Genomic DNA, 12,343 nt, shown 5'->3' with positions numbered 1-12,343 from the left:
GTGTTTCTGCGCTGTTTACTAGCCTGAGGCCTACCGCATCCCTCTCATTTAGATCTGAGCCCACAACCATCTACAAAATAGGAGAAAGACTAAATGATATCACCACATTGAGGAAATTCATTGTGCATGCTATCTATTTCACATTTTAGTTGCTCAACCAACTACTACCACCACCACCACCACCACCTCAAATAATAAAGCTAGTATTGCAAAAGCCACCATTCACTCACGTGCCAATTGAACATGTATCATAATGTTTGTACCTTCCTCTGGGACCATTGCTAAAGCAGACTGTCAGCTATTGTATTATGTAGTTAATATTTCATGATATGATAAGTAAATATTAATGCATAGAGGGAAGCATATTGAAAATTATTATCGTGTACATTTGTACGGTCAATATGCCTCCCAAAAGGAGCGAAATCAAACCTAAAAGGAAGCACTTGGGGGTAAAATAATTGGAAATGTTATGCCTGATCACAATCTCACCAGCAGATGTCAGTCTTGACAAAGAAAAGTGTGTAAGTTCAACCTCGTGCTCGTCCGGGGTAATGAGTTCAATGGAGAGAAGCATCGCTTCATGAGCTTTTTTTATTTATTTATTTTTACCATGGTTTGCTGTGCTGCTTTAAATGTGCATCAGTGTGACGGACAATCCCATTCATTCTATAACTTTTGCGTTGTGTCAAGAGCTATTGTTGACCCAGGGGCAAACTTCAGTCAAAATTGGACGACAGGTACATCTTATTTAAAGACAAGAACATAACATCATTGAAAAACAACAACGATTTGTTTTTATCTATTCGTATTGCATGTGAATTAAAAAAAAAAACAACAGAAAACGCTACAAAATTTATAATTTTGGCTTCCTGTTAAAAAGAAAACCATCTGTTCTCAGTAAAAACGATAGATAGGCTACTGCATTTTTAGTTTCTATGACATGTAAGATAGAGCGGTGATGAGGGCTCGCACAACATAATGCAAATGGCCCTGTCTGTGGAGTTTGCATATACTCGAGGCGTGGGTTTCCTCCAGGTACTCTGGTTTCCTTCCACAGTCCAAAAACATTCACATGAGGTCAATTGATAATGTGTTCAAAGTTCATTGGTGACTAAAACCAGAGCACAGGTGTGAATGTGCACAGGTATGATTGTCTCGCTGTTTGCTCTGTGACGGGCTGTGACTGGTCCAGGTTGTACACTCCTTGACCCTCATCCAGCTGGGATCAGAGCTCACCACCCTGGGTTGGATAAAGCAGGATAGACAATGAATTGGACTTAATAAATTATCTTCTTTGTCACCCCTTTCAGATTAGGCATCTGTACATGTATTTAGATATATGCATAACTACTAAATTCAGAAATATATATAGCCTATTAGAAAATCTTCTTTTAGAATCTTTCTATTTCGAGTTTGCATGGTCTCCCTGTGTGGGTATGGGTTTTTCTCCAGATATTGCGATTTACCCCTATTATCCACACATGGGCTTGAAGTTCATTTTTAAATTTATTTAACTTTATTTGACTTCATTTTATTCAGATTTTGTATTAATTATTAATTATTTTATTTTAATATTAGTGATTTTAATCATTTTACATCTGCGTGTGCTGGTTCCAGCTGTTTGCGTCTGCAGCCTGTTTGGCGCATGCGCAGAGTGCCGTCCTCCGCTCAGCTGACATCACTCCTCTCACTGCTCACACACACATACATATCCACACACACACACACACACACACACACACACACACACACACACACACACACACTCTCTCTCTCTCACACGCTCGAAGGAACTATGGCAGACTCTGGAAGTGGCGAAGAAGTGGCAGTGATCGGTAACACCGATCTCACCTCTGCGGAATCAGAAAACAACATCATAAACACGGTACATGTCGCGCGGGAGACATGTTTGACTGTCTCGAGGCTTGTTTCGGCGGTAGAAACGGCCCTAATGTCGGCCTCACGTCAGCGGGGTGAACGTCTGGCCACAGATAGCAACACGGAGACTTTTAGCTGTTTTGCAAAAGCTGTCGTAGTTTTATGATACTTGCTGGGACTTGTTAAACGTGCCCGCAGGGCCTGAGATTTAAGGCTGAAAAAGGGGAGATGAGCCAAAGTATTTGTCGTTATTACTGTTGAAACTACTTTGCAAACTTTAGTCCAAACATTAGCCAGCTAGTTAGCAACTCCTGAAGCTAAAGCCAAATGTTGTTTCCTGTAAAGTTTCGTCAGTCCTGCTGCCGTTTTGTAAACAATCGGCGTTACGGGTTATGAGAAGAGACGTAGTATAGATATTGTTGGTAATGATTTTCTCTGATTTTAACTGGTACTTGAAGTGTGTTTATGACCCGCTCGTGTGTCTTCAGTGACGAAGCAGGCGTCAGTGGTGAACTGTTCATTCATCTTGTCCCTTAAACTGGAATATAATCTCTGTTTACCACCTAATACTGATTCTTTCTCCTCGAGTTCTGTCTCATCCTTAGTGTTCACTCTGATCTTCTCAGATGATGGAAAAAGGGACCGCTCTGTTGCGAAAAATGGAGATAAATGTGGCAGAGGCAGAGAAGAGAACGGGGAAGAACACGGTTAATATGCAAGAAACGTACACGGTCTACCTCATCGAAACACGGTGAGGTCCTCGTTCCCCCACATAGATTACTGAATGTGGTGTCACAGGGAAACTAAAGGAATGAGACCACTTACACACATTTGTATTTTTTCTTCTACAGTTTAGTTGAATCAGCTTACGGTAATTATTAGTTCTTGTGTTTGCAAAAAAAAAAAAAAGGATTCAATTTCAGGTGCAGATGCTGCTGTTTGCACTAAAAGAAAAGTGGCTTTTGTATTTATTGTGCTCTTAACCTTGACCTGCAGCCACTTTCTGCATACAGACAATTGAAGGCAGTCAGTCACTTGGCAGACACTTAACATAATAAAACCTCATCACATGAAGCAAGGTCAAGGAGCAGAATAGCTTGCATGAATCATTGCATTACATTTTAGACTTCTCAGATGAAACCGTCTATTCATTCAGCTGGCACTCGGAACAGCTTTCTCAGTTCTTGTCTGCCTTTTGCCTGATTGTCTTTTCTGACACATTCTTTGACACTGACATTGTATAATTCAGATTTAGGACGTTACTGCTGCTCTTGGGCCTCCATCTGCTTTGAATATGAGCACTATTTTCCTGTGAAACCTATAAAATATTGTCTTGTTTTCATCTTTCTATACGCAGACCAGCTGAAACAGTCCCAGAGGGAGGAACACCAGCTGCACCCGACACTTTGTGGCGACGCTACAGTGAGTTTGAGCTGCTCAGAACGTACCTCTTGGTCACCTATCCATACACCATTGTCCCTCCACTGCCGGAGAAAAGGGTGAGTAACAGAAATGCATTGGATGAATGCTTAAAAACCAATATATTGATTTAATTATGTTTTTACTGTAGACAAACTTGTCTTCTTTATCGCCGTCTCATTAAGGCTGAGTTTGTGTGGCACAAGCTCTCAGCGGACAACCTGGACCCCGACTTTGTTGAGCGACGGAGAGTCGGCCTGGAAAACTTCCTGCTGCGTGTTGCGTCACATCCCGTCCTTTCCAACGACAAAATTTTCTTCCTCTTTCTCACGGAGGTGAGCCGGCATACAAGTGTCACATATTGCCTCTTTGAAGTTTCCTGCTATACGCAGCAGAATATATGTACATCCACGTTATGACAGATTTTACACTCGGTGTGGGATTGCACCAGAGAAAACAAACAAGGCGAGAATTCAGACAAACAAGCTGGAACAATGACAAACAGCTTGTTATTCTTGTCAAGTAGAAACTGTTGGTGCAGTTGTCTTCTTTGCATTGATCTTCGCCTTTAGTACATTTCACTGGAGCTCAGCTTCTTTTTGTGTTTTCTAAGTGTCACCTTTTTTTTTTTTTTTTTTTTTGTACACATTGATGTTGACATTCCTGTTTGTCCATCATTTGTCCCCAGGAAAAGGGGTGGAGAGAGGCAGTTCTGGAGACGGGTTTTCAAGACAAGGTAGGTGTCGGCCACATGAGAACACCGTTTCACGTAAAGGAATAGAATAGAATAGAATGCCTTTTATTGTCACTTGTACAGGTACAGTGAGATTAAAAACAACTCCAGTGACAGTGCAGCAGTTAAAAAGGGCAGAATATAGTGCAAGAAGGGGGGTGGGGGGTGTAGGGGGTAAGGTGCACGGTCCAGTCCTGTGAACAGTACACGGTGTAAAGGCACCGTTTTTGGCCGATCAGCCACACTGGGCAACGTGTTTGGAGCCCGAAAATTGTTTTTCTTTTAACACGGGTCCCAGAGCGGGGGAATTCTAAAAGCCCGGCTCGGCTTTGAGGTGCGGACGGCAAAGACGCCGTGCAACTGCGGCTGTGCCACAGACGAATAGGAAATTGACAATAAAAAAAAATCCTCAAATTGTTTTCCAACAACGTTAATATTCACTCAGGATATTAATGCTACCGAGCACATCGGACTTGTTTTATGTTATCAGATTGATTGTCAGAAGCAGTGCTTCATAAATGTTCCTGTATTATGAACTTTCTTTGATGTCATAATGAAGATATTGACCTTTTTATCCCCCTATACCAGGCTGACTCCAGATTAAAGTCTTTGAGTGCCATGTTCAGAGTGAAAAACCCTGACAAGTAAGTGCAAAACAGATGTTGTTTCATTGGACAATTCAAGGTGATCAGTTATTTTTGAGCTTTTTGTCTCGACAAAATAAAATATGACTGTAGATTTTAAAACGTGGGGATATTTATATTTACCTCAAATCAATGTACAACCACATTAAACAGAAAAACAAATGCCCAGTATGAGTGATGCACATATGTGACTGGAAGATTTGTAAATTTGTTGTTTTTCTCCAGGCGATTCACAGCACTGAAACAGTACAGTGATGAGCTGAACACTGTCATCTCCCAGTTACTCAGGGTGCGAGCGGTGAGTTTTCCTGTGTGTCCATACACATTTACATTTTATTCTAAGGATTGATTAGATTGTTTTTGCATGGCGTTTTGCATAACAGAAGCATCTGTTTCTAATTACTTCTTCTTTTAAAGACACAAAACGCCTTTGTGTAGCTTGCTATTTTTTTTTTTTTTTTTTTTTTTTTTTTTTTTTTTTACTTGCTTTATCATTCTCCTTCTTTGCAAACACCTAACAGTCTGCTCACATTTTTATATATGTATTGTGCCATCTAGAAATGACAGAGAGATAATATCAGAATGCTGTGTCGGTTGATTGTCAGTGTAAATAAAAAGGATTGGACGCTTCTCGCATGAGGTGAAAATTGTTTTGAGGAAACGTTCATATCAGATGTATCACCTGAGGGGCTCTAAACAGCGGGGCATTTAATTTAGAAGCCAGTGTGTGTTGTGGATGATTGATTTGTTTGCTTTTTCTTTTTTTTAGCGAGTGGCAGACAGACTCTACGGCGTTTACAAGGTCCACGGTAACTACGGCAGGGTTTTCAGGTGAGAAACGCCGCTTTGCCTTCAATGAGCTCGCACCTTTCATTCAATCCACAAGAATACATCTTAATTGAACGTTATGCAGCTCATACAGCCATTGCGCATTAATCGACAGTACTGAGTCACTGTATTTTTGAACAAATGGAACGCACCCATCCTTCTTCTACACCATTTTATCCAACTTCAGGCCACAGTTTGCTGGGGCTGATTCCAGCTCCCTATGGGTGAAGACACTAGGCAGGTTGACAAACGGACACAGACATTAACACACTCACATTCATACCTATGGGTAATTTAGGATTAGTAATTAAATTCACATTCATGTTTTTGGACCGTGGAAGGAAACCAGATCACCCTAATTCACCTGAACGTATGGACAACATGCAAATCCCACACAGAAAGGCCAGAAATCAAACCTATGACATTATTCCTATAAGAATGTTTTTCTAACCACTACACCACTGTGAGGGTTTTATAATGCTGCCAAACATTGATACACAGAAGTAAAATCTTTAATAAATAATTAACTTATTTCTCCAAAAAGAGATTCCAATATCCTGAAACGTGTGTTTGGACTGAAAGGAAGTTCCTTTAGAAAACCCACAGGGAGAACATGCAGCCCACACACATAAAGTCTGGACTGAAGCCACGCTGTGAGGCCAGAATATGAAGCGCTGCCTTGCCCCTGTGGATTTATTACTATTTTCTTTTATGGGCTTAGGTTTTTTTTTTAAATTGAAGGAATGGCTCACATTGTACTTTTAACAAGCCAACATGGGAAATAAAACCGTATCTGCTGCATGTCCTCCATCCTATTAAGCCACCTCATATTTTTTGTCACTTTAACTTCAGCTGGAAAAAAAAACAAGTATTAATACATTACATCACTTTTGGAGATGCCGTGTTTTGTCCTGTTTTGTTTAACGTGCGAAAATCCTGTTTTTGTTATGATATGGTGTGTATGAGAGTTTCTAGGCTGGAAGTTTTTAATTCCTGTATTTTTATGTTTGCAGTGAGTGGAGTGCGATAGAAAAAGAGATGGGAGATGGATTGCAGAGCGCTGGCCACCACATGGATACGTAGGTTGAGTTTAGATTTAGTAAAACTACTCTTCAACCCTACACTCGTACTCATGCTTTACCCTTGTCTCCTGAACAAATAAGGCAATTAATGATTGTTTGGCATTAATGTGACTTTCTGTGTGCCTGTCCAGGTACGCCGCTTCAATAGATGACATTTTGGAGGAGGAGGAGCACTATGCAGACCAACTGAAGGAATACCTCTTTTACACTGACGCTGTCAGGTAATTTACCTGGTTAATGTTTTAATTAAAGAATCTTACCAAGGGTGCCAATTCTATCTATTATTCAAAATACCATAAAGTTCCCAATAGAAGAGCACCACCTAATAGAAAAGCACCCCCCCTTTTCCAAAGATGTGAGGCATGCAAAGAAAGAACAAACTTCACTAATTGGGGGCGTCCCCTGGAAAGAATTTGATTTAAATATAAATAGACCTTAAAAGCTGCATTCTAATGCATTGCGGACTAGTAAATACTACATTGTAACATGTGGTAAATTGTAGGACCAACAAATCAAACACCAACTATGTTATGGAAGAAACGTATATAAAAGCACATAAATGAACCAATATAAAGGCGTGTGTGTGCAATATATACAAAAATAAATTATCCCACAGGGACCACACACAGCCCAGTTTCATCTTGCGTGGCACCGACTGGTAAAATATTGCCATAATAACCTTTAAATTTACTCATGAAAGTTTTGCTTTGTTGTGGTGTGCAGTGTACATGATGAAATGGTCTATACTTTTTTAGGATCAGTTTGTATTGAAAATGACTACAATCCTAACATGAAGCAAATTTTAACGAAACATTCTAGTGCAAAATACAGAGAAATGTCAAAACAAAAAAATTCCTATAAATCCTGATAACCACCTTCCTTGGTGGTTTGTGGGGCTGGATTGAAGACTTTTGCTGGCCAGTTTTGGCCCACGGGCCTTATGTTTAACTCCCTGGTTTAAAGTGATAATGAATCTTAGTCCCAGATCAAGATGGCACTGCGTGCAGACTATCCGCTCATTAACGTGTGCTGACAGTTTAATCCTCTCTGCGTATGACGATTTGTCTGCTCAGTAGAGGGTGTCCGCTCTTATCGGGTCCACTCGTCCAATGTTCTACAGTGCACATATTTTAGACGCATTTGAGCAAGCTCTGCATAATAAATTTTTCGAAAATTGACCCTCCGAATGACGGTTAGATGGCTCGCTGCCTAAAACTATGCATGTTTCCAATAGACGCGCACCCCTGAGGCTTACACTCGATGAAGTGTATGCGCATCTATTGGGAACTATATTTTCTTATGGACAAATATGAACCATATAGCAATGTTGCACATCCTTATGTGCAATATAGCAATATTGCACATAAGGATGTAATCCGATGTAACAGGATGTTTTCTGCAGTATGTTGACTTTCAATCTTGATCCAGGTTGAAAATTCCTCTCGATCTGTGTGTACGTGTGTGAATTCAGGTCGGTTTGCCGGAAACATGACTTGATCCAGTATGAGCTGGAGATGGCAGCTCAGGACCTCGCCAATAAGAAACAACAAAAAGAAGAGCTGGAAACTGGGGTAAAACACAATGACGAGCTCTCTCTCGCTCTCAGAAGGTTGCAGGTTCAATTATCCTCCTTCTCTCCATATGTCAAAGTGTCTTTAAGCAAGATACTAAAGCCCAAATTGTTCCCAGTGGAGGGATTGAACCAGTGGAAGTGCTTTATAAGTGAAATCCATTTACCATTTAATTGCTGTTTAATGTTCTGTACTGAATTATCCCGTTCAGAGTCACATGGCGCTGAAGCCAATCGCAGCAGACATCGGGTAATGCCAGTGTAACGGTTATATTTAAAAAAATATATATATATATATTTATAACAAGTCTGCAGTCTGTCACAGGACAAACAGGAAGAACTCACACCTATGAAAGTCACTTATTAACCTCAAATGCTAGTTTTGGCACTGTGGGTGAAGACATTCATATTTAGTCTTGAACTGTCCTGACTGCTGTGGTTTTACACTAAATGTAATTTATCATTTTAATAATTTTCTTTTACACTTACAGTTCTAAAAATGTGTTTTAACTAAAAACATTTAGCTTTTATCCTCCACCCATTTCTCCTCACAAAATAAAAGGAACAAACCATGCTGGCAAAACACTTCCCCTCCTGACCATCACAGTATTTCCTGCTGCTACGCCCCACCCACCGCTCTCTGGCGCCCCCCAGTGGAGGCCCACCGCCACACTTTGAGACCTGCTGCACAAACCCAGTGAACAATCCAAAGTGCATAGCTTTAAATGAGCACTTGTACATGGTCTAAGATGATTCTTTATGGAAGTCATTTTGAACAAGATAATTGATGTTTTATTCATATGTGTGTGTGTTTGTGTTTTTGTGTGTGAATGCAGACGGTGCGGATCTTTTCCCTAAAGGGAATGACCAGTAAGCTCTTTGGCCAGGAGAGCCAGGAGCAGAGGGAGAGCAGGTTGGCCACCCTTGAGCAGAGTATCCGGGAGGGAGAGGAAGTGGTCAAAGAGAAGAACACTGAGTGCCAGTGAGACCAACCTTTCTTTTCTTGGGTCCCGTAGTCTCTCCTTTTAAAGTTTAAATGCTTCGCTTTCAAGTCAAAACCAGGTGTAAACCTGGAAGTTTATTTGTTAGTTTTGAAAATCAAAGAAATCTGTCTTTTTAAAAAAAAAAAAAACAACTTGTCAATGAATAAGAAACAAACCAGGTTCTGCATTGTATTAGTTTGCTCCTCTTCTACCTTGTTTTTTCGTTTTCTCTTTCACGCAACAATTAACGACCAACAACAACGTGTGTTTGTGAATGTGTCATCAGAGAGTTTGTGCGAACAGCATGGGATGACATCGAACGCTTTAAGGAGCAGAAGGACAAAGATCTGCGCGAAGCGCTTATCAGCTATGCCATTATGCAAATCAGCATGTGTAAGAAGGTGGGGATTTCTGTGTTTGGCTTCCTTAGTCCGTGTGTGTTTTTGCGCACTTTACTTTTTTCTAAGCGTCAATATATGCAACTTCTAATTGTGTTTACATAAGATCCGGTCTTTTTACATTTGGAAAAGTCACTCCTGTTCTCCGCCATTCATCCGCTCTTCCAGGGAATCCAGGTGTGGTCCAACGCCAAAGAGTGTTTCAACAAAATGTGAGCCACTTGCCGAACCAGCTCACGCTCTGCACCCAGACAGTCACTCAGATTTTAAAGACTTGGACCGTCGACTGTTTGGTCTACCAAAGCCATGCGGTGGAAGGAGGGGAGCCCACCTATGCTGCCTACATCCTGTTTGCTCTGCTTGATTGAAGCTACTGAAAATAATTGTCTCATCTGACTTTTTCTTTTTCTCTCTCTCTCTCTCTTTCTCTCTTTCTCTCTCTCTCTCTCTCTCTCTCAGATACACGTAGAAGAAAGTAGATGTACAGATCTGTCTCTTTGTTTTGCTTTCAGTTGCCTTAACTTTTCCATTCCCTTGACATTCTGTGTATGAAAACATCATTCAAGCAGACGACACAAAAACCCTCAGTGTTCATCCTCACATGTGACCGTGCACGACAGCACCAGCGCTGTGTGTTCGTTTCACAATGGGAACAAGTGCAAACTGTTTACTTCCGATATTTATTCCTTTTTCTCCCCGCACACAGCAGGCGGTTACTTGGAGGTTTAGTCATAACAGGGCAGACGTCTTCATCATGGGGTCAAGAAACTGAATCAAACTGTGCTCCTCTGTAAGATTTCTGAGGTGTTGTTCTCGCAGGCAGATTTGTCACAGACTGTAAGGTCTTCACAGACAATACTGAGAAAAGACTGGAGAAAAAGAACTTGACATAAATTAGGATTTTTTTTTTAGGAGCGTCATTAATTTTGAAGACTGTCATCATTCCAAAGTGTCTCAAATGTTTCAGAAAGTATTAGGTTGTTAAAAAAATGTTGCTGTTTTGTGCAAAGAAAGAATGCACTTCATAAAGCCACTGCACTTTTTTTTTTTTCTCATTTTCATAGTTTGTTACTATACATCATATGAACAACGTGAGTCTTCATTGTTAATGACCAGTATCTGACCAAAGTACTGGGACCTAAGTGCATTTATGGAACAGCTCACGTGGAGAAATGCTGACCTCCTTTATTGGTTTTATGCTCTCGGAGGAGAGTAATGTCTAAACTGTAGTCAGTTATGTCCCGCCCTATGTGGATGCATTTTTCTATTCCCTCGGAGACAGCCATGGCCTATCATCCAAGCTGTACATTTTAAACGCGATGCAAATCCAGGCTTTGCTCTCAGCTTTTCCAGCGTCGGCACCGACGTTCATTTTGTTTGCTCTCTGCTTTTTCTCGTCAAAGTGCCTCTTTCAATGTTGTGACGTTCGCCTATGTGACTTTAAAACAGCCCTCAGGTCAGTGTCGAAAATAAGAAAATATGAACTAAATTGTGGAAACTCTTGATGGAGCGTCGCGGTTCACAACTGATGGAATGCACTTGTTTTTTTCTGTCTTCATTGCTTCAATTCTGCAAAAAACATTTCTGAACCAATCAGACATCTGAATGCTCTGCTGTGATCAGCAAATCCTGTCAAATTGAAGTTTCATGTATGTTTTTATAATAAATCTGTCAAATTTAATCATTTTGTTCAGACACTAATATACTTTTTTTTTTAAGTGTTTATTTGCATTTTTATATGCCAAATAAAATGCAGAGGAATGAAAAGTGTTGCAGTGATTTAGGGTCTTCTTTTGTTGTTCCTGCTGGTTATATTCCATTTTGTCAGTGTTTGTTGCTGAAAGAAAAAAAAAAAGGCTTAAATAAGCAAAGTCTAAAGGTCAAACTGTTGAAATTGGGTGTGTGTCAAGTTAACACAGAGCATTGCCCCTATGGTAGGCTACTCTGTACGCCATGTGATTGTAGGAAAATCAGATGGGTGTGTCTGTTTTCACTCAGGTGATGGCTGACGGCGTCGACATATTGGGTTACTTCCGCCATCGTGGGCATGTCAGTTGTGTGTAATTGTTCTGAAGAACATGACTGATGTTAAGCAATAGACAATAGAAATAAAATCTGAAGCATTAAACTATATATATTTCTTTAAAATACAGTGTGATATTAAAGCACTGGAATAAATTGTGGGTTATAAGAACATCTTGATTTGTAAGGAGTAATGTGGAACATTTTCATGTGTGTTTGTGTAATAAAAATAGATCTTTTCCGATCATTCTGTCTCTTCATATGAAAATAGACGGGATTGAGTTCAAACCTGAGGAGGCCATACCATCACTTCCAAGACCCCTTGTTTACACTGCTGGTACTTCTTCATAAGTTGGGCTTGAGTCCTTTATCTGCCGAGTTTGCATTTTTTCCCTGCACGTGCATGCGGTTACTCTGGTTTCCTCCCACTGTTTGAACACATGTATTTGAGGCTAATTGGTGAATCTAAACTTTCCTTCCTTCACCAGTAGGCAGCTGGGAGCAACTCTACTTTGGAGGAGCAGGGATAGGCGATGGATCCGTGGATGTTTGGGTTGGTTTTGCTCTCTTGCAGAATAAAGAATCAGCCAATCGGACAATTTCCTCCTCATACTGTATCTTTACACTTCATCACAGTGTTGTATTTGCATGCAATATATAAATGACCTACACAAGGTCCTTCCACTTTGATTTATAGGCCTATGTGTACAATTAAAGTTAATAGTAATCTTAAAAAGATTTAGATATGCTTCTTGATAAGCAACAAATATTAGTTCATATTTTTGA

At 40.3% G+C, this 12,343-nt stretch overlaps 1 protein-coding gene across 2 annotated transcripts; it reads left to right on the top strand.

The window, feature by feature from the left end:
• Positions 1-1,734: 1,734 nt before the first annotated feature.
• Positions 1,735-11,804, top strand: LOC308119029 (sorting nexin-4-like). Of its 2 annotated transcripts, XM_080478822.1 has the most exons (15): positions 1,735-1,885; positions 2,505-2,629; positions 3,236-3,377; positions 3,483-3,632; positions 3,986-4,033; positions 4,619-4,674; positions 4,900-4,972; positions 5,444-5,505; positions 6,516-6,581; positions 6,716-6,805; positions 8,056-8,155; positions 8,991-9,136; positions 9,424-9,538; positions 9,704-9,747; positions 9,995-11,804. In XM_080478822.1, exons 1-15 carry the CDS (start codon positions 1,796-1,798, stop codon positions 10,002-10,004), a joined length of 1,317 nt encoding a protein of 438 aa, XP_080334948.1. In that variant the 5' UTR covers positions 1,735-1,795; the 3' UTR covers positions 10,005-11,804. The 2 variants fall into 2 exon arrangements, with proteins under 2 accessions (XP_080334948.1, XP_080334949.1); XM_080478823.1 differs by lacking the exon at positions 9,995-11,804 and having other exon boundaries at positions 9,704-9,875.
• The last annotated feature ends 539 nt before the right edge of the window (positions 11,805-12,343 follow it).

Source organism: Lipophrys pholis (genome assembly GCF_963383615.2).
Source record: "Lipophrys pholis genome assembly, chromosome: 13".
NCBI lineage: Eukaryota > Metazoa > Chordata > Actinopteri > Blenniiformes > Blenniidae > Lipophrys > Lipophrys pholis.
The sequence above is the reverse complement of the archived record's forward strand: the minus strand, read 5'-3'. Positions and strand labels throughout refer to the sequence as shown.